The sequence below is a fragment of the Psittacula echo genome, assembly GCF_963264785.1.
Source record: "Psittacula echo genome assembly, chromosome: 32".
In the NCBI taxonomy this organism is placed as follows: Eukaryota; Metazoa; Chordata; class Aves; order Psittaciformes; family Psittacidae; genus Psittacula; species Psittacula echo.
The window spans coordinates 202,955-225,558 of record NC_137767.1 but is presented as its reverse complement, the minus strand read 5'-3'; the positions used below and the strand labels follow the sequence as shown (position 1 = coordinate 225,558).

The following is a 22,604-nucleotide window of genomic DNA, read 5'->3' as shown; positions in this document are numbered from 1 at the left end:
CCCCCCCTTTTTTACCCCCAAACCCCCCCTTTTTAACCCACAACCACCCCCCCTTTAACCCCAACCCCCCCCCCTTTATAACCCCCCAAACCCCCCCTTTTACCCAAAACCCCCCCTTTTTAACCCAAACCCCCCTTTTTAACCCCAAAACCCCCCCCTTTTTTAACCAAAACCCCCCTTTTCAACCCAAACCCCCCTTTTTAACCCAAACCCCCCCCTTTTTAACCCAAACCCCCCCTTTTTAACCCAAACCCCCCCTTTTTAACCCAAACCCCCCTTTTTAACCAAAACCCCCCTTTTTACCCCAAAACCCCCCCTTTTTAACCCAAACCCCCCCTTTTTAACCCAAACCCCCCCTTTTCAACCCAAAACCCCCCTTTTTAACCCAAACCCCCCCTTTTTAACCAAAACCCCCCCTTTTCAACCCAAACCCCCCCTTTTTGCCCCAAACCCCCCTTTTTAACCCAAAACCCCCCTTTTAACCCAAAACCCCCCTTTTTAACCCCAAAACCCCCCTTTTCAACCCAAACCCCCCCCTTTTAACCCAAAACCCCCTTTTCAACCCAAACCCCCCCCTTTTCAACCCAAAACCCCCCTTTTTAACCCAAACCCCCCCTTTTCAACCCAAAACCCCCCTTTTTAACCCAAACCCCCCCTTTTTAACCCAAAACCCCCCCCTTTTCAACCCAAAACCCCCCCTTTTTAACCCAAAACCCCCCTTTTTAACCCAAAACCCCCCCTTTTCAACCCAAAACCCCCCCTTTTTAACCCAATCCCCGTTGCCTTCTCTGCCCCCTAGCGGCCCGGAGGGCATCTACCGCCTGTACGAGCAGGTCAGCTACAACTGCTTCATTGCCGCCGGGCTCTACGCCCTGCTCGGGGGCTTCTCCCTCTGCCAGAGCCGCCTCAACAAGCGCAAGGAGTACATGGTCCGCTAGCCCAGACCAAACCCGCCTCTTTTCACCCCAAAACCGCTTTCCCGCCAGCCCCAAAACGCCCTTTTTTTCACCCCAAAACCTTGGAGGACCGCCTGTTTCCCCCCCCGAGCGACGCAGCGCGGTGGGACCGCCGCCATGCAGTAAAGCGCGTTGTTCCCTATGGGGTCATGGTGGTTAAGGTTGGGGGGGGGGGGGGTGTTTTGGGGTGAAATCGGGCGGGTTTGGGTGCGCGGTGGAGGGGAAGGGGTTAAGGGCATAGAGACGGAGGAGCAGAGCGGCGCGGGACCGGAAGTGCGGGTTCTATTGGTGATGGGGGGGACCATAGAGACGGAGAGCAGAGCGGCGGAGGACCGGAAGTGCGCGTTCTATTGGTGGTGGTGGGGGGACCATAGAGACGGAGAGCAGAGCGGCGGAGGACCGGGAAGTGGGCGCTGGAGGCGGGGTTAAGGAGGCGCCATTGGTGGTGGTGGGGGGACCATAGAGACGCGCGGGGCAGAGCGGCGGAGGACCGGAAGTGGGCGCTGGAAGCGGGGCTAAGGGGACGCCATTGGTGGGGGGGGGGGGACCATAGAGACGGAGGAGCAGAGCGGCGCAGGACCGGAAGTGGGCGCTGGAGGGCGGGGTTAAGGGGACGCCATTGGTGGTGGTGGGGGGGACCATAGAGACGGAGGCGCAGAGCGGCGGAGGACCGGAAGTGCGGGTTCTATTGGTGGTGGTGGGGGGACCATAGAGACGGAGGAGCAGAGCGGCGGGGACCGGAAGTGGGCGCTGGAGGCGGGGTTAAGGAGGCGCCATTGGTGGAGGGGGGACAACCATAGAGACGGAGGCGCAGAGCGGCGGAGGACCGGAAGTGCGGGTTCTAATGGTGGTGGTGGGGGGACCATAGAGACGGAGGAGCAGAGCGGCGGAGGACCGGAAGTGCGGGTTCTATTGGTGGTGGTGGGGGGACCATAGAGACGGAGGAGCAGAGCGGCGGAGGACCGGAAGTGGGCGCTGGAGGCGGGGCTAAGGGGAAGCCATTGGTGGTGGTGGGGTGGACCATAGAGACGGAGGAGCAGAGCGGCGGAGGACCGGAAGTGGGCGCTGGAGGCGGGGTTAAGGGGACGCCATTGGTGGTGGAGGGGGGAAACCATAGAGACGGAGGAGCAGAGCGGCGGAGGACCGGAAGTGAGCGATTCTATTGGGGGTGGTGGGGGAACCATAGAGACGCGCGGGGCAGAGCGGTCCCCGCCGGCCGCCACCATCGAGGAGCTCGAGCGGAGGCGGCGGAGGCCGGAAGGGCCCGGGCCCGCCGTGATGACGTCAGCGTCGACCAAGGTGCGGTTTTGGGGCGATTTCGGGCGGTTTTGGGGGTTCCGGTAACGGGGGGATGGGAGGGGGAGGGGCCCGGTTTGGGCCCGGTTTGGGTTTGTACTGGGGGTACTGGTGCGTGCTGGGATGCTGCTGGTCCAGACGGGTTCATTCCGGTCCATACTGGTCCGAGCTGCCCCTGCGGGTCCGTACTGGGATGTTACTGGTCCGTATCTGTCCATAGTCGTTCAGACTGGTTTATACCGCCCCATACCGGTCCATACTGGTCTATACCGCCCCATACTGGTCCATACTGGTCTATACCGCCCCATACTGGTCCATATTGGTCCATACCGCCCCATACCGCTCCATACTGGTCCATACTGGTCTATACTGTTCCATACCGCCCCATACTGGTCCATACCGCTCCATACTGGTCCATACCGCCCCATACCGCCCCATACCCCCCCCATACCCCCCCATACCGCCCCATACCCCCCCATATCCCCTCATACCGCCCCATACCCCCCCATACCGCCCCATACTGGTCCATACCGCCCCATACAGGTCCATACTGGTCCATAGCGCCCCATATCGCCCCATACTGCCCCATACTGGTCCATATTGGTCCATACCACCCCATACCGCCCCACACCGCCCCATACCCCCCCATACCACCCCATACCGCCCCACACCGCCCCATACCCCCCCATACCACCCCATACCGCCCCACACCGCCCCATACCCCCCCACACCGCCCCATACCCCCCCATACCGCCCCATACCGCCCCATACCCCCCCATATCCCCCCATACCCCCCCACACCGCCCCATACCCCCCCATACCGCCCCATACCGCCCCATACCGCTCCCATACCACCCCATACCGCCCCATACCTCCCCCATACCACCCCATACCACCCCATACTGCCCCCATACCGCCCCATACCCCCCCATACCCCCCCATACCGCCCCCATAGCTCCCCCATACCGCCCCATACCGGTCCATACTGGTCCATACCGGTCCATACCCCCCATACCTCCCCCATACCGCCCCCATACCACCCCATACTGGTCCATACTGGTTTGTACTGGTCCAGGTCGGGGAGATCTTCTCGGCCGCCGGCGCCGCCTTCTCCCGCCTGGGGGAGCTGACGATGACGCTGCAGCCGCGGGCAGAGACCCGGGAGGGGTGAGACCAATGGGGGGCTATGGGGGGGGGGGCTAGGGGGTCCCTATGGGCTCCTATGGGCTCCAATGGACTCCTATGGGGTGCTTTGGGCTCCAATCCCCCCATTTTGCCCTCAATCCCCCCTATTTTATGCCTCCCTTTGCCCCCTCCCCCCCCAAAACCCCCCCAAAAACCCCCCCGGTTTCCCCCCCCCCCCCAAAAGGGCCAAATGGACCGAGCCGGAGCTGGAGCTGCTCCGCGGGGCCGTGAAGCGCTTTGGGGAGGACCTGAACCACCTCAGTGCCCTCATCAAGGACCGCACCGTGTAAGCCCCAAAATCGCCCTTTTTCACCCCGTTTTGGGGTCCCCCCCCCAAAAAAAAGCCCCAAAATCGCCCTTTTTCACCCCATTTTGGGGTCCCCCCAAAAAAAAAGCCCCCAAAATCGCCCTTTTTCACCCCATTTTGGGGTGCCCCCCCAAAAAAAGCCCCAAAATCGCCCTTTTTCACCCCATTTTGTTGCCCCCCCCAAAAAAAAGCCCCAAAATCACTCTTTTTCACCCCATTTTGGGGTCCCCCCCCAAAAAAAGCCCCAAAATCGCCCTTTTTCACCCCGTTTTGGGGTCCCCCCCCAAAAAAAGCCCCAAAATCGCCCTTTTTCACCCCATTTTGGGGTCCCCCCCCCAAAAAAAAGCCCCAAAATCGCCCTTTTTCACCCCATTTTGGGGTCCCCCCCCCAAAAAAAGCCCCAAAATCGCCCTTTTTTCACCCCGTTTTGGGGTGCCCCCCCAAAAAAGCCCCAAAATCGCCCTTTTTCACCCCATTTTGTTGCCCCCCCCAAAAAAAGCCCCAAAATCGCCCTTTTTCACCCCATTTTGCTGTCCCCCCCCAAAAAAAGCCCCAAAATCGCTCTTTTTCACCCCATTTTGGGGTCCCCCCCCAAAAAAAGCCCCAAAATCGCCCTTTTTCACCCCGTTTTGGGGTCCCCCCCCCAAAAAAAGCCCCAAAATCGCCCTTTTTCACCCCATTTTGGGGTCCCCCCCCCAAAAAAAGCCCCAAAATCGCCCTTTTTCACCCCGTTTTGGGTGCCCCCCCAAAAAAGCCCCAAAATCGCCCTTTTTCACCCCGTTTTGGGGTGCCCCCCCCAAAAAAAGCCCAAAATCGCCCTTTTTCACCCCGTTTTGGGGTCCCCCCCCAAAAAAAGCCCCAAAATCGCCCTTTTTCACCCCATTTTGTTGTCCCCCCCCCAAAAAAAGCCCCAAAATCGCCCTTTTTCACCCCATTTTGGGGTGCCCCCCCCAAAAAAAGCCCCCAAAATCGCCCTTTCTCACCCCGTTTTGGGGTGCCCCCCCCCAAAAAAAGCCCCAAAATCGCCCTTTTTCACCCCGTTTTGGGGTGCCCCCCCAAAAGAAGCCCCAAAATCGCCCTTTTTCACCCCATTTTGGGGGTCCCCCCCAAAAAAAGCCCCAAAATCGCCCTTTTTCACCCCGTTTTGGGGTGCCCCCCCCAAAAAAAGCCCCAAAATCGCCCTTTTTCACCCCATTTTGGGGTGCCCCCCCCAAAAAAAGCCCCAAAATCGCCCTTTTTCACCCCATTTTGTTGTTCTCCCCCCCAAAAAAAGCCCCAAAATCGCCCTTTTTCACCCCATTTTGTTGCCCCCCCCAAAAAAAGCCCCAAAATCGCCCTTTTTCACCCCATTTTGGGGTGCCCCCTCCCAAAAAAGCCCCAAAATCGCCCTTTTTCACCCCGTTTTGGGGTGCCCCCCCCAAAAAAAGCCTCAAATCGCCCTTTTTCACCCCATTTTGGGGTGCCCCCCCCAAAAAAGCCCCAAAATCGCCCTTTTTCACCCCATTTTGGGGTCCCCCCCCCAAAAAAAGCCCCAAAATCGCCCTTTTTCACCCCATTTTGGGGTGCCCCCCCAAAAAAAGCCCCAAAATCGCCCTTTTTCACCCCATTTTGTTGCCCCCCCAAAAAAAGCCCCGAAATCGCCCTTTTTCACCCCATTTTGGGGTCCCCACCCAAAAAAGCCCCAAAATCGCCCTTTTTCACCCCATTTTGGGGTGCCCCCCCCAAAAAAGCCCCAAAATCGCCCTTTTTCACCCCATTTTGTTGCCCCCCCCAAAAAAAGCCCCAAAATCGCCCTTTTTCACCCCGTTTTGGGGTGCCCCCCCCAAAAAAAAGCCCCAAAATCGCCCTTTTTCACCCCGTTTTGGGGTGCCCCCCCAAAAAAAAGCCCCAAAATCGCCCTTTTTCACCCCGTTTTGGCAGGGCGCAGCTCAAGGCCACGGCCAAGAGGAAAGGTCTATGAGGACACCGGGGTCCCCTTGGCCACCGAGTCCCCCCGGAAGGGACCACGCAAAGGAGGGGGGGGGATGGGGACGGGGGGACCCCCCCAAAGTGGGGGACCCCCTCCGGGGGCACCCCAAGAGACCCCCGCGAAGAAGCACAAAGGAGGAGGTAAAGTAATGGGGGGGGGGAGCATTGGGGTCCCCCCCCTTGTTTTGGGGTCCCCCCTTGTTTTGGGGTCCCCCCCATTGATTTTGGGGTCCCCCCCTCACTTTTGGAGTCCCCCCCTTAGACATTGACACCGAAGCCTCTGGGGACATCGTGGACATTGAGGGGCTCCCGGAGCCCCCCCCAAGCAAGAAGCTACACCTGGACCAAGGTTTGGGGTCCCCAATAAAGGGGGGGGGGTCCCCAATATAACGGGGGGGTCCCCAACACTTGGGACCCCCCCATAATGGGGGGGGGGGGGTGTCCCTTTGTCACCTCTTGGTCTCTTCCTGCAGCCTGAGCCTTAAGGACCATGGACAGCGACCACCCCCCCCCCATAGACCCCAATGGACCCCCATAGACCCCTATGGATCCCAATGGACCCCAATGGACTCCAGCAGACCCCCATAGACCCCGATGGATCCCGATGGACCCCATAGACCCCAATGGACCCCAATGGATCCCGATGGACCCCCATAGACCCCAATGGATCCCAATGGACCCCAATGGACTCCAGCAGACCCCCATAGACCCCAATGGATCCCGATGAACCCCCATAGACCCCAATGGATCCCAACGGACCCCCATAGACCCCAATGGATCCCGATGGACCCCAATGGATCCCAATGGACCCCCATAGACCCCAATGGATCCCGATGGACCCCCATAGACCCCAGTGGATCCCAATGGACCCAACGGACCCCCATAGACCCCAATGGATCCCGTTGGACCCCAATGGACCCCTATAGACCCCAATGGATCCCGATGGACCCCCATAGACCCCAATGGATCCCAATGGACCCCCATAGACCCCAATGGATCCCGATGGACCCCCCATAGACCCCAATGGATCCCAATGAACCCCCATAGACCCCAATGGATCCCAATGGACCCCTATAGACCCCAATGGACCCCAATGGACCGCCATAGACCCCAATGGATCCTGATAGACCCCCATAGACCCCAATGGATCCCAATGGACCCCAATGGACGTGGGCACCATGGACAGCGCCATCCCGATGGACCCTCCCCCCCACAAAACCCATTACCCCCTATGAGCCCCCCCATCCATTTGAGGTCCCTCCAATCCCACCTTGACCCCCCCCCCATTTTGGGGACCCCCCCAGTTTTGGGGTCCCCCCATTACCCTCTATAGACCCCCCCCATCCATTTGGAGTCCCCCCAAACTCCCCTTCTATGGACACCCCCCCCAATTTTGGGGACCCCCATCAATTTTGGGGTCCCCTCCTCCATGTGCCCCCCCCCAATAAAGGTTTTGGGGTCCCCCCCGTGTCCCCGTGTCCTGCCCATGGATTTGGGGGTGCCCCCCCATTATCCCATGCGATATGGGGAGGGGGGGCCCCAAAAGCTGGTTCTGGTTTTGAGCGTTTATTGAGGGGATAAAGGGGGGGACAAAAAGGACCCCAAATTGGGGGGGGGGGGTTGGGGGGTCACTGTTGGGGTGCTCTCATTGGGGTTACTGTGCGGGTGCTGTTATTGGGGTGCTCTCATTGGGGTTCCTATTGGGGTGCTCTCATTGGGGTTCCTATTGGGGTGCTCTCATTGGGGTCTATTGGGGTCACCATTGGGGTGCTCTCATTGGGGTTCCTATTGGGGTGCTCTCATTGGGGTCTATTGGGGTCACCGTTGGGGTGCTCTCATTGGGGTTCCTATTGGGGTGCTCTCATTGGGGTCTATTGGGGTCACCGTTGGGGTGCTCTCATTGGGGTTCCTATTGGGGTGCTCTCATTGGGGTGCTCTCATTGGGGTCTATTGGGGTCACCGTTGGGGTGCTCTCGTTGGGGTTCCTATTGGGGTGCTCTCATTGGGGTCTATTGGGGTGACCATTGGGGTGCTCTCCTTGGGTGCCATCATTGGGGTCTCTATTGGGGTGCTGTTATTGGGGTGCTGTTATTGGGGTCACCATTGGGGTGCAGGTCTGGGGGTCCTTTTGGGGGGGGTCTCTATGTGGGGGTCTCTATGGGGTATCTGTACGTGGGGGTCCCTATGGGAGGGGTCTCTATGGTGGGTCTCTTTGGGGGTCCCAATGGGGTATCCCTATAGGGGGGTCTCTATGGGGTATCCCTATGGGGGGTCCCTATGGGGTATCCCTATGGGGTATTGCTATATGGGGGTCTCTATGGGGTATCCCTATGGGGGTCCCTATGGGGTATCACTATGGGGTATCGCTATATGAGGGTCTCTATGGGGTATCCCTATGGGGGTCCCTATGGGGTATCCCTATGGGGTATCCCTATGGGGGTCCCTATGGGGGTCCCTATGGGGTATCCCTATGGGGGTCCCTATGGGGTATCCCTATGGGGTATCCCTATGGGGGTCCCTATGGGGCGGGGTGGCTCAGAGCTGCTGGCAGGGCTCCATCCTGCTGTAGTGCTCGAAGTGGCTCTTCCAGCGCCCCATGTACGAGCTCCAGCGGTGGAATTCCTGCCTCCATTGGCGCTCGGCCTCCTCCATGGGGCCTGCGGGACCGTGTCAGACCCACAGCGCCCATGGGGCCCACAGACCCCACACCCCACACCCCATACCCCATATCCCATACCCCATACCCCATATCCCATATCCCATACCCCATACCCCATATCCCATATCCCATACCCCATATCCCATATCCCACACCCCATACCCCATACCCCATATCCCATATCCCATATCCCATATCCCATACCCCATATCCCATACCCCATACCCCATACCCCATATCCCATACCCCATACCCCATACACCATATCCATATCCCATATCCCATATCCCATACCCCATATCCCATACCCCATACCCCATACCCCATACCCCATATCCCATACCCCATACCCCATATCCCATATCCCATACCCCATACCCCATACCCCATATCCCATATCCCACACCCCATACCCCATACCCCATACCCCATACCCCATATCCCATATCCCATACCCCATATCCCATACCCCATACCCCATACCCCATACCCATATCCCATATCCCATACCCCATACCCCATACCCATATCCCATATCCCATATCCCATATCCCATACCCCATACCCATACCCCATATCCCATATCCCATACCCCATACCCCATACCCATATCCCATATCCCATATCCATATCCCACACCCCATACCCCATACCCCATACCCCATATCCCATATCCCATATCCCATACCCCATATCCCAATCCCCATATCCCATACCCCATACCCCATATCCCATATCCCATATCCCAAATCCCACACCCCATACCCCATATCCCATATCCCATATCCCATACCCCATACCCCATATCCCATATCCCATATCCCATATCCCATATCCCACACCCCATACCCCATACCCCATACCCCATATCCCATATCCCATACCCCATATCCCATACCCATACCCCATACCCCATACCCCATATCCCATATCCCATACCCCATATCCCATACCCCATACCCCATACCCCATACCCCATATCCCATACCCCATATCCCATATCCCATACCCCATACCCCATATCCCACACCCCGTACCCCATATCCCATATCCCATATCCCACACCCCATATCCCATATCCCATATCCCATATCCCATACCCCATATCCCACACCCCATATCCCATATCCCATATCCCATATCCCACACCCCATACCCCATATCCCATATCCCATATCCCATATCCCATATCCCATACCCCATACCCCATATCCCATATCCCATACCCCATATCCCCATACCCCATACCCCATATCCCATACCCCATATCCCATATCCCATACCCCATATCCCATATCCCATACCCCATATCCCATACCCCATACCCCATATCCCATATCCCATATCCCATATCCCACACCCCATACCCCATATCCCATATCCCATATCCCATACCCCATACCCCATACCCCATATCCCATATCCCACACCCCATACCCCATACCCCATACCCCATACCCCATATCCCATACCCATACCCCATATCCCATACCCATACCCCATACCCCATATCCCATATCCCATATCCCATACCCCATACCCCATACCCCATATCCCATATCCCATATCCCATATCCCATATCCCACACCCCATACCCCATACCCCATACCCCATACCCCATATCCCATATCCCATACCCCATATCCCATACCCCATACCCCATACCCCATATCCCATATCCCATATCCCATACCCCATACCCCATACCCCATATCCCATATCCCATATCCCATATCCCATATCCCACACCCCATACCCCATACCCCATACCCCATATCCCATATCCCATATCCCATACCCCATATCCCATATCCCATACCCATACCCCATACCCCATACCCCATATCCCATAACCCATATCCCAATCCATCCCACACCCCATACCCCATATCCCATATCCCATATCCCATACCCCATACCCCATATCCCATATCCCATATCCCATATCCCATATCCCACACCCCTACCCCATACCCCATACCCCATATCCCATATCCCATACCCCATATCCCATACCCCATACCCCATATCCCATACCCCATATCCCATATCCCATACCCCATACCCCATATCCCACACCCCGTACCCCATATCCCATACCCATACCCCATACCCCATATCCCATATCCCATACCCATACCCCATACCCCATACCCCATACCCCATATCCCATATCCCATATCCCACACCCCATACCCCATATCCCATATCCCATACCCCATACCCCATACCCCATATCCCATATCCCACACCCCATACCCCATATCCCATATCCCATACCCCATACCCCATACCCCATATCCCATATCCCATACCCCATACCCCATATCCCATACCCCATACCCATATCCCATATCCCACACCCCATACCCCATACCCCATAATCCCATACCCCATACCCCATATCCCATACCCCATACCCCATATCCCATATCCCATACCCCATACCCCATACCCCATATCCCATATCCCACACCCCATACCCCATACCCCATATCCCATACCCCATACCCCATATCCCATACCCCATACCCCATACCCCATATCCCATACCCCATACCCCATACCCCATACCCCATATCCCATATCCCATATCCCATACCCCATACCCCATACCCCATATCCCATATCCCATATCCCATATCCCAAATCCCACACCCCATACCCCATACCCCATATCCCATATCCCATATCCCATACCCCATATCCCATATCCCATATCCCATACCCCATACCCCATACCCCATATCCCATATCCCATATCCCATATCCCACACCCCATACCCCATATCCCATATCCCATATCCCATACCCCATACCCCATATCCCATATCCCATATCCCATATCCCATACCCCATACCCCATATCCCATATCCCATATCCCATACCCCATACCCCATATCCCATATCCCATACCCATATCCCATATCCCATATCCCATACCCCATACCCCATACCCCATATCCCATATCCCATATCCCATACCCCATACCCCATATCCCATATCCCATATCCCATATCCCATATCCCATATCCCATACCCCATACCCCATATCCCATATCCCACACCCCATACCCCATACCCCATACCCCATATCCCATATCCCATACCCCATATCCCATACCCCATACCCCATATCCCATACCCCATATCCCATATCCCATACCCCATACCCCATATCCCACACCCCGTACCCCATATCCCATATCCCATACCCCATACCCCATATCCCATATCCCATACCCCATACCCCATACCCCATACCCCATACCCCATATCCCATATCCCATATCCCATATCCCACACCCCATACCCCATATCCCATATCCCATACCCCATATCCCATACCCCATACCCCATACCCCATATCCCATACCCCATACCCCATATCCCATACCCCATACCCCATATCCCATACCCCATATCCCATACCCCATATCCCATACCCCATACCCCGTATCCCATACCCCATATCCCATATCCCATATCCCATACCCCATATCCCATACCCCATATCCCATACCCCATACCCCATATCCCATAATACCCCATACCCCATACCCCATATCCCATATCCCATACCCCATACCCCATACCCCATACCCCATACCCCATATCCCATACCCCATATCCCATATCCCATACCCCATATCCCATACCCCATACCCCATACCCCATACCCCATACCCCATATCCCATACCCCATACCCCATACCCCATATCCCATACCCCATATCCCATACCCCATACCCCATACCCCATACCCCATACCCCATATCCCATACCCCATACCCCATACCCCATATCCCATACCCCATACCCCATACCCCATACCCCATATCCCATACCCCATACCCCATATCCCATACCCCATATCCCATACCCCATACCCCATATCCCATACCCCATATCCCATACCCCATATCCCATATCCCACACCCCATATCCCATATCCCATATCCCATATCCCATATCCCATACCCCATACCCCATATCCCATACCCCATATCCCACACCCCATATCCCATATCCCATACCCCATACCCCATATCCCATATCCCATACCCCATACCCCATACCCCATACCCCATATCCCATACCCCATATCCCATATCCCATATCCCATACCCCATATCCCATATCCCATACCCCATACCCCATATCCCATACCCCATATCCCATACCCCATACCCCATACCCCATACCCCATATCCCATACCCCATATCCCATATCCCATACCCCATACCCCATATCCCATATCCCATACCCCATACCCCATATCCCATACCCCATATCCCATACCCCATATCCCATATCCCATACCCCATACCCCATATCCCATATCCCATACCCCATATCCCATACCCCATATCCCATATCCCACACCCCATATCCCATATCCCATATCCCATACCCCATACCCCATATCCCATATCCCATACCCCATACCCCATACCCCATACCCCATATCCCATACCCCATACCCCATATCCCATATCCCATACCCCATACCCCATATCCCATATCCCATACCCCATACCCCATACCCCATACCCCATACCCCATATCCCATACCCCATATCCCATACCCCATACCCCATATCCCATTCCCCATCCCGGTACCGGTTGCGTGCAGGAGCTTGGGCAGGAACCGGGTCCAGAAGGCGCAGGCCTGGGCCCGCAGCCCCTTCCCTTGGCTCAAGGGGTTCGTGTTGAGCCGAGCGTAGCCCTGGCCCCTCACCGTGAACCGGGGCCACCGCGGGCCCGTCCCGGGCTCCTCGCGTCCATTCGGGTCCCTGCAAGGCAACGGGCACCGGGTGAGAGGGCGGCGAGGGGGAACCGAGCCCGGCACAGAGCACACGGAGACATCCATGGAGCAGCATCAGCATCGTCAGCATTGTCATCATCATCCAGCATCATCATCCATCATCATCATCATCATCCAGCATCATCATCCAGCATCATCATCCAGCATCATCATCCAGCATCATCATCATCATCCATCATCATCATCATCCATCATCATCATCATCATCCAGCATCATCATCATCATCCAGCATCATCATCCAGCATCATCATCCAGCATCATCATCATCATCCATCATCATCATCATCCATCATCATCATCATCCATCATCATCATCATCATCCAGCATCATCATCCAGCATCATCATCCAGCATCATCATCCAGCATCATCATCATCATCCATCATCATCATCATCCATCATCATCATCATCCATCATCATCATCATCCATCATCATCATCCAGCATCATCATCATCCAGCATCATCATCATCCAGCATCATCATCATCATCCATCATCATCATCATCCATCATCATCATCATCCATCATCATCATCATCCATCATCATCATCCAGCATCATCATCATCCAGCATCATCATCATCCAGCATCAGCATCGTCAGCATTGTCATCATCTATCATCATCATCATCCATCATCATCATCATCCATCATCATCATCATCCATCATCATCATCATCCATCATCATCATCATCATCCATCATCATCATCATCCATCATCATCATCATCCATCATCATCCAGCATCATCATCATCCATCATCATCATCATCCATCATCATCCAGCATCATCATCATCCATCATCATCATCATCCATCATCATCATCATCCATCATCATCATCGAGCATCATCATCATCCAGCATCAGCATCGTCAGCATTGTCATCATCCATCATCATCATCATCCATCATCATCATCATCCATCATCATCATCATCCATCATCATCATCCATCATCATCATCCATCATCATCATCATCCATCATCATCATCCAGCATCAGCATCATCCAGCATCATCATCATCATCCAGCATCAGCATCGTCAGCATTGTCATCATCCATCATCATCATCATCCATCATCATCATCATCCATCATCATCATCATCCATCATCATCATCATCCATCATCATCATCCAGCATCAGCATCATCCAGCATCATCATCATCATCCATCATCATCATCCATCATCATCATTCAGCATCAGCATCGTCAGCATCATCATCATCCATCATCATCACTATCCATCATCATCATCATCCAGCATCATCACTATCCATCATCATCATCATCCAGCATCATCACTATCCATCATCATCATCATCCATCATCATCACTATCCAGCATCATCATCATCCATCATCATCACTATCCATCATCATCATCATCCATCATCATCACTATCCAGCATCATCATCATCCATCATCATCACTATCCAGCATCATCATCATCCATCATCATCACTATCCAGCATCATCATCATCCATCATCATCACTATCCAGCATCATCATCATCCATCATCATCATCATCCATCATCATCACTATCCAGCATCATCATCATCCACCATCATCACTATCCATCATCATCATCATCCATCATCATCACTATCCATCATCATCATCCAGCATCATCATCACTATCCATCATCATCATCATCCATCATCATCACTATCCAGCATCATCATCATCCACCATCATCACTATCCATCATCATCATCATCCATCATCATCACTATCCAGCATCATCATCATCCACCATCATCACTATCCAGCATCATCATCATCCATCATCATCACTATCCAGCATCATCATCATCCATCATCATCACTATCCAGCATCATCATCATCCATCATCATCACTATCCAGCATCATCATCATCCACCATCATCACTATCCATCATCATCATCATCCATCATCATCACTATCCAGCATCATCATCATCCATCATCATCACTATCCAGCATCATCATCATCCATCATCATCACTATCCAGCATCATCATCATCCATCATCATCACTATCCAGCATCATCATCATCCATCATCATCACTATCCATCATCATCATCATCCAGCATCATCACTGTCCAGCATCAGCATCATCCATCATCATCACTATCCAGCATCATCACTATCCATCATCATCATCATCCAGCATCATCACTATCCAGCATCATCATCATCCAGCATCATCACTATCCAGCATCATCATCATCCAGCATCATCACTATCCAGCATCATCATCATCCAGCATCATCATCATCATCCTCCATCATCATCATCATCCATCATCACTATCCATCATCATCATCCATCATCATCATCATCATCCAGCAGCATCATCCATTATCATCATCATCACCCATCATCCTCCATCATCATCATCCTCCAGCATCAGCATCCTCCATCATCATCATCATCCATCATCACTATCCATCATCATCATCCATCATCATCATCATCATCCAGCAGCATCATCCATTATCATCATCATCACCCATCATCCTCCATCATCATCATCCTCCAGCATCAGCATCATCATCATCATCCATCACCCATTCATCACCATCCACCCAACCCTTCACTCAACCATTGATACAGGCTCGTCTTCATCCATCCTCATCCATCCACATCGTCATCATCATCATCATCATCATGCATCATCCATCATCCATTATCAACCATCATGATCCATCATCATCCTCCATCATCACCCTCCATCATCACCCATGCATAAACAACATCCTCATCATCCTCCATCATCCATCATCATCATCCATCATCATCATCATCCATCACCCATTCATCACCATCCACCCAACCCTTCACTCAGCCATTGATACAGGCTCGTCTTCATCCATCCTCATCCATCCACATCGTCATCATCATCATCATCATCATCATCATCATGCATCATCCATCATCCATTATCAACCATCATGATCCATCATCATCCTCCATCATCATCCTCCATCATCACCCACCCTCCTCCATCCTCATCCATCATCATCGTCCTCCATCCTCCTCCATCCTCCATCATCATCATCACCCATCCCCCTCCATCCCCCTCCATCACCACCCCCCCACCCCCCCCATTTCCCCCTTGCCCACCCCATCCGCGCGAAGTTCCCCCAGTATCCCATCATCCTCCTGCTCAGCCTCTTCTCCTCCTCGGTGTAGTTCAGCTCCGGCCTCAGCGGCTGCCCGAACACGAACTCGATCTCGTACCCGTGGGGCACCCCCATCCACTGCGGCCACAGCAGCGTGGACGCGCGGTGCTCGAACAGGAACGCGTAGACCCGGCCGCGGCCGCGCTCCGCCCAGCGCAAGGCGAACTCCATCAGGGGACAAACCACGTTGTGGTCGCCCACGATGGCTCCCAGCGCCTCCCGGTTCTTCACCGGGTTGTCCTGGTCCAGCCAGTCCGTGTACTGCAGCTCCACCGCCGCCGCCACCACCTCGTTGCCTTGCGGGACCCCCATGCGCACCCCTTTGAGGAAGTCGTCGCGGCTGATGAGGCTCTCGTTGTCCTTCCCGAAGCCGGGAACGCCGTAGACCAGGAAGTAGGTGCCTTCGTCCTGCACGGCGCCCAGGAGGATGTCGATGCCGGCCTCGCCTTCGGTGCCTTGGGGACCGGCATCAGCACCGTGGGGACCGGCATCAGCACCACGGACAGCGCCCCGGGTACCCCCATGGACAGCGCGCTGGGAACCGGCATCAGCACCATGGACACCGGCATCAGCACCATGGACACCGGCATCAGCACCATGGACAGCGCCCCGGGTACCCCCATGGACCGCGCGCTGGGGACCGGCATCAGCACCATGGATACCGGCATCGTCACCATGGACACCGGCATCAGCACCATGGACACCGGCATCGTCACCATGGATACCGGCATCAGCACCACGGACAGCGCCCCGGGTACCGCCGTGGCTCGATCCTTGGGTGCCGGCATCATCACCATGGCCCCCAGGCTCAGCACCAGGGCCAGCGCCATGGCCACCCCCATAGCCACCGCCTTGGCTACCGGCTCCCTCCCCGTGGCCACCAGCCCCACGGAGATCGCCCCGGCTTCCCGCGCCCGCCGTCCCGGCCTCCTCCGCGCCCAGCAGCACCTCCGGGCTCTCCGGCAGGAAGTCCCCGTCCACCACGGGCACGAAGGCGAAGCGGAAGACGCTTTCCTGCGGCAGCACCGCCGCTTCCCCCCGCACCAGCTCCGGCGCCGGGCGCTCCCGCAGGCACGCCACCAACTCCGAGTCGCCACCACCACCGCCACCATTGCCGCACCCCAGCTCCATCGCCAGGGCGGCCGCGCGGCGCCGGCTCTCGGCGGCCCCCACGGTGGCCCAGGGCCCGTTGGGGGAGCCGCTCTGCAGCACGGCGCGGCGGAAGAGGCCCCGGCTGCCGGGGGCCAGGAGGTGGATGCCCACGGAGGCGGCGCCGGCGCTCTCGCCGAAGAGCGTGACGGCGCGCGGGTCGCCGCCGAAGGCGCGGATGTTGCGCTGCACCCAGCGCAGCGCCAGGCGCTGGTCCCAGAGCCCCGCGTTGCCCGGCGCCTCCGGGTGCCCCGGCAGCGCCAGGAAGCCCAAGGCGCCCACGCGGTAGTTCATGGAGACCACGGCGACCGCCTGCGAGGCGGCCAGGACGCGGCCGTCGTAGACGTCCAAGGAGGCGGCGCCGCTGTAGAAGCCGCCGCCGTAGATCCAGACGAGGACGGGGATCAAGCGGGGCGGGCGCGGGGACGGGAGCCAGACGTTGAGGTAGAGGCAGTCCTCGCTCATCTCGCCCGCGGGGTTCCACATCTCGGCGCCGGCGAAGCCCGGGAACGTGGTGTCCACGGCCTGGAAGCAGGCGCTGCGGTGCGAGGAGGCGTCCAAGGGCAGGCTCCAAGGGCGGGCAGGGCGCGGGGGGCGGAAGCGCAGGGGCCCCACGGGGGGCTCGGCGTAGGGGATGCCCAGGAAGGCGGCGGCGAAGGAGGAGGAGGAGGAGGAGGAGGAGGAGGAGGAAGGCACCGGGAGGAGGGAGCCCAGGACGGGGCCGTCGGCCGTGTGGACCAGGAGCTGCTCCGAGGAGGAGGAGGAGGAAGGGAGGAGGAGGAGGAGGAGGAGGAAGGGGAAGGGCAGCGGGGTCGGGCTCGCCATGGTGGGGGCTGCGGAGAGAGCAGGGAGAGGTCAAGGGGGGCGGCGGGAGCGGGAGGGAGAGAGGGGAAGGGGGTGTTGGAGGGGGGGACGCCGGGAGCTGTGGGGCCCCCCTATAGGTCCATGGGGTCTCCCTATAGGTCCATGGGTGTCGTTGTCAATGGCTGCCCCATAACCCCATGGGTGCCCCCTGTAGGTCCATGGGTTCTCCCTATAGGTCCATGGGTGCCCCCTATAGGTCCATGGGTGTCGTTGTCAATGGGTGCCCCATAACCCCATGGGTGCCCCCTGTAGGTCCATGGGTGCCCCCTATAGGTCCATGGGTGTCGTTGTCAATGGGTGCCCCATAACCCCATGGCTGCCCCCTATAGGTCCATGGGTGTCGTTGCCAATGGGTGCCCCATAACCCCATGGGTGCCCCCTATAGGTCCATGGGTGTCGTTGCCAATGGGTGCCCCATAACCCCATGGGTGCCCCCTGTAGGTCCATGGGTGCCCCCTATAGGTCCATGGGTGTCGTTGTCAATGGGTGCCCCATAACCCCATGGGTTCCCCCTGTAGGTCCATGGGTGTCGTTGCCAATGGGTGCCCCATAACCCCATGGGTGCCCCCTGTAGGTCCATGGGTGCCCCCTATAGGTCCATGGGTTCTCCCTATAGGTCAATGGGTTCTCCCCTATAGGTCCATGGGTGTCGTTGTCAATGGGTGCCCCATAACCCCATGGGTTCCCCCTGTAGGTCCATGGGTGTCGTTGTCAATGGGTGCCCCATAACCCCATGGGTGCCCCCTGTAGGTCCATGGGTGCCCCCTATAGGTCCATGGGTGTCGTTGTCAATGGGTGCCCCATAACCCCATGGGTGCCCCCTATAGGTCCATGGGTTCCCCCTATAGGTCCATGGGTGTTGTTGCCAATGGGTGCCCCATAACCCCATGGTTGCCCCCTGTAGGTCCATGGGTTCTCCCTATAGGTCCATGGGTCCCCCCTATAGGTCCATGGGTGTCGTTGCCAATGGGTGCCCCATAACCCCATGGGTGCCCCATATGGATCCATGGGTGCCATTGCTATGGGGTGCCCCATAGATCCATGGGCGCTACTGCAGTGGATGCCCCATAGTCCTATGGGTGCCATTGCTATGGGGTGCCCCATAGATCCATGGGTGCCATTGCTATGGGGTGCCCCATAGATCCATGGGTGCCCCATAACACCATGGCTTCTCCCTGTAGCCCTATGGGTTCACCCCACAGATCCATGCATGCCCTCTGTAGGTCCATGGGTGCCATTGCTATGGGGTGCCCCCTAGCCCCCTGGGCCCCATTGCAGTGGGGCAGCCCCCAAGCCATGGGGCTATGGGGGGCACCCAGCCCCATGGGACTGGCTGGGAGGGAGACCCCGATGTGTGGGTCCCACCCCCCCAGTGCCCCCCCACCTCCCCATGGCCGTGGGGCAGAGCTATGGGGCAGCACTATGGAGCAGAGCTATAGGTCAGTGCTATGGGTCAGTTCTATGGGGCAGCCCTATAGGGCAGTTCTATGGGGCAGCACTATAGGGCAGGTCTATGGGGCAGTTCTATGGGGCAGCCCTATGGGGCAGGTCTATGGGGCAGAGCTATGGTCAGTGCTATGGGTCAGTTCTATGGGGCAGCCCTATAGGGCAGGTCTATGGGGCAGTTCTATGGGGCAGCCCTATGGGGCAGGTCTATGGGGCAGTGCTATAGGGCAGCGCTATGGGGCAGTTCTATGGGGCAGGTCTATGGGGTAACACTATGGGGTAGTGCTATAGGGCAGAGCTATGGGTCAGTGCTATAAGGCAGCGCTATGGGTCAGGTCTATAGGGCAGCGCTATGGGTCAGTTCTATGGGGCAGGTCTATGGGGTAACACTATGGGGCAGTGCTATAAGGCAGAGCTATGGGGCAGTGCTATGGGTCTCTGTGGGGTGGGGGCTGGGTCCCCCCCTTCCCCCCCCCCCCCCAAGTGTCACTTGGGGGTCGCAGCAGGTGGCAGCTCCCAAAATAGCCTCAGGAATCCTGGAGCGGAAACAGCCGGAAACAGGGAATGTGTGGGGCAGGGGGCAGGGATGTGTGGGGCAGGGAATGTGTGGGGCAGGGGGCAGGGATGTGTGGGGCAGGGAATGTGTGGGGCAGGGGGCAGGGATGTGTGGGGCAGGGAATGTGTGGGGCAGGGGGCAGGGATGTGTGGGGCAGGGATGTGTGGGGCAGGGAATGTGTGGGGCAGGGAATGTGTGGGGCAGGGGGCAGGGATGTGTGGGGCAGGGAATGTGTGGGGCAGGGGGCAGGGATGTGTGGGGCAGGGATGTGTGGGGCAGGGAATGTGTGGGGCAGGGGGCAGGGATGTGTGGGGCAGGGAATGTGTGGGGCAGGGGGCAGGGATGTGTGGGGCAGGGATGTGTGGGGCAGGGATGTGTGGGGCAGGGATGTGTGGGGCAGCGATACGCGTGTGTCATGGCACCTGCACATGTGTGAGCCCATCCCCATAGGGAGATGCTCAGCCCCATAGATCCTGCCTCATAGAAACACTCAGCTCCCCCCCCCATCCCCTATGCACCCATAGGGGGATGCTCAGCCCCATAGATCCTGCCCCATAGCGAGACACACCCCCCCCCCCCCAATCAGGTATAGATGCATAGGGAGATGCCTGGCCCCACATAGCCCCGCCCTATAGATTCCGACCCATAGAACCCAGCCCCATCCCCTATACATCCACAGGGAGATGCTCATCCCCTATATACCCAGCCCCATAGATCCCAGCCCCATACGGAGACACCCCCCCATCCCCTGTGTATCCATAGGGAGATGCTCATCCTCTATATACCCAGCCCCATAGGTCCCAGCCCCATAGATCCCAGCCCCCCAGGGACAACCCCCCATCCCTTATATATATATAGGGAGATACCCCTATTTACCCAGCCCCATAGATCCCAGCCCCATAGCGACCCCCCCCCCCATCCCTTATACACCCCCAGGGAGACGCCCATCCCCTACAGAACCAGCCCCATAGATTCCACCCCATAGGGAAACCTGGCCTCAGCCCCTATACATGCACAGGGAGATGCCCAGCCCCACACATCCCCACCCCATAGATCCCTGCCTCATAAGGGCCCCCCCCCCACATTCCCTACGTATGCATACGGATACCCCAGCCTCTTAGATCCCAGCCCCATAGATCCCTGCCCTATAGCAGGACCCCCTTCTCCCCTATACATCCATAGGGAGACGCCCATCCTCTATAGAACCAGCCCCATAGATCCCGCCCTATAAGGACCCCCTCATCCCCTAGAGATCCATAGGCAAAGCCCCGCCCCATAGGGAGCTCCCCCCCCATCCCCTATAGATCCATAGGCAAAGCCCCGCCCCATAGGGAGCTCCCCCCCCATCCCCTATAGATCCATAGGCAAAGCCCCGCCCCATAGGGAGCTCCCCCCCCCATCCCCTATAGATCCATAGGCAAAGCCCCGCCCCATCGCTCCCGCCCCATAGCTCCTGCCCCATAGCGAGCCCCTCCCCCCCCATCCCCCCTCCATTGCAGGTGCCGGGGGGGGGGAGGGGCGGGGGGGGGGGGGGGGAGGGGCGGTCACGGACCCGCTCGCGCCGCTGCTCCCGCGCCGCGGCTCCGGCTCTGAGCGGGGGCGGGGGGGGGGGGAGGGGTTAAAAGAGGAGGGGGGGGGAGGGGGAGGGGGGAGGGGCCAAAGGAGCCGCCCCTCCCCCCCCTCCTCCCGGCTCCCCCCCCACCTCCCCTCCCCCTCCTGCGGCAGAGCCGCCCCTCCCCCACCCTTGCGGTGCCGCGACCCCCCCCGAGGGGCAGGAGAGACCCAGAGAGGGCCCCATAGAGCTGACCCATAGAGCTGCCCCATAGACCTGACCCATAGAGAGGCCCCATAGAGCTGCCCCATAGACCTGACCCATAGAGAGGCCCCATAGAGCTGACCCATAGAGAGGCCCCATAGAGCTGCCCCATAGAGCTGCCCCATAGAGCTGCCCCATAGACCTGACCCATAGAGAGGCCCCATAGAGCTGCCCCATAGAGCTGCCCCATAGACCTGACCCATAGAGAGGCCCCATAGAGCTGCCCCATAGAGCTGCCCCATAGACCTGACCCATAGAGAGGCCCCATAGAGCTGCCCCATAGACCTGACCCATAGAGAGGGCGCCATAGACCTGACCCATAGCGCTGCCCTATAGAGCTGCCCCATAGACCTGACCCATAGAGAGGCCCCATAGAGCTGCCCCATAGACCTGA

The 22,604-nt window shown here is 57.3% G+C and overlaps 3 protein-coding genes across 3 annotated transcripts in view; 2 read left to right on the top strand and 1 right to left on the bottom strand.

Moving 5' to 3' along the window:
* Positions 1-938, top strand: part of GPS2 (G protein pathway suppressor 2) — a gene marked incomplete at its 3' end in the record, with an annotated part of 12,664 nt that extends 11,726 nt beyond the window's left edge. The window contains exon 7 of the mRNA XM_080636394.1: positions 800-938. Within this exon, the coding sequence (XP_080492520.1) occupies positions 800-938 (139 nt within the window). The remainder of the gene's footprint in view (positions 1-799) is intronic.
* A 1,148-nt stretch (positions 939-2,086) lies between these two features.
* BACC1 (BPTF associated chromatin complex component 1) lies at positions 2,087-7,230 on the top strand. The gene is given in 7 exon segments (XM_080636419.1): positions 2,087-2,255; positions 3,328-3,419; positions 3,622-3,723; positions 5,665-5,692; positions 5,694-5,853; positions 5,975-6,061; positions 6,186-7,230. Coding segments are annotated over 7 exon segments (495 nt in total). The 5' UTR covers positions 2,087-2,234; the 3' UTR covers positions 6,191-7,230.
* Positions 7,231-8,247: 1,017 nt separating this feature from the next.
* ACHE (acetylcholinesterase (Yt blood group)) lies at positions 8,248-19,784 on the bottom strand (the record flags this gene model as incomplete). Its single annotated transcript, XM_080636393.1, has 5 exons — positions 8,248-8,369; positions 12,999-13,171; positions 16,321-16,825; positions 17,270-18,272; positions 19,758-19,784. The coding sequence occupies 5 exons, from the start codon at positions 19,782-19,784 to the stop codon at positions 8,248-8,250; spliced, it is 1,830 nt and encodes a 609-aa protein (XP_080492519.1).
* Positions 19,785-22,604: the final 2,820 nt, after the last annotated feature.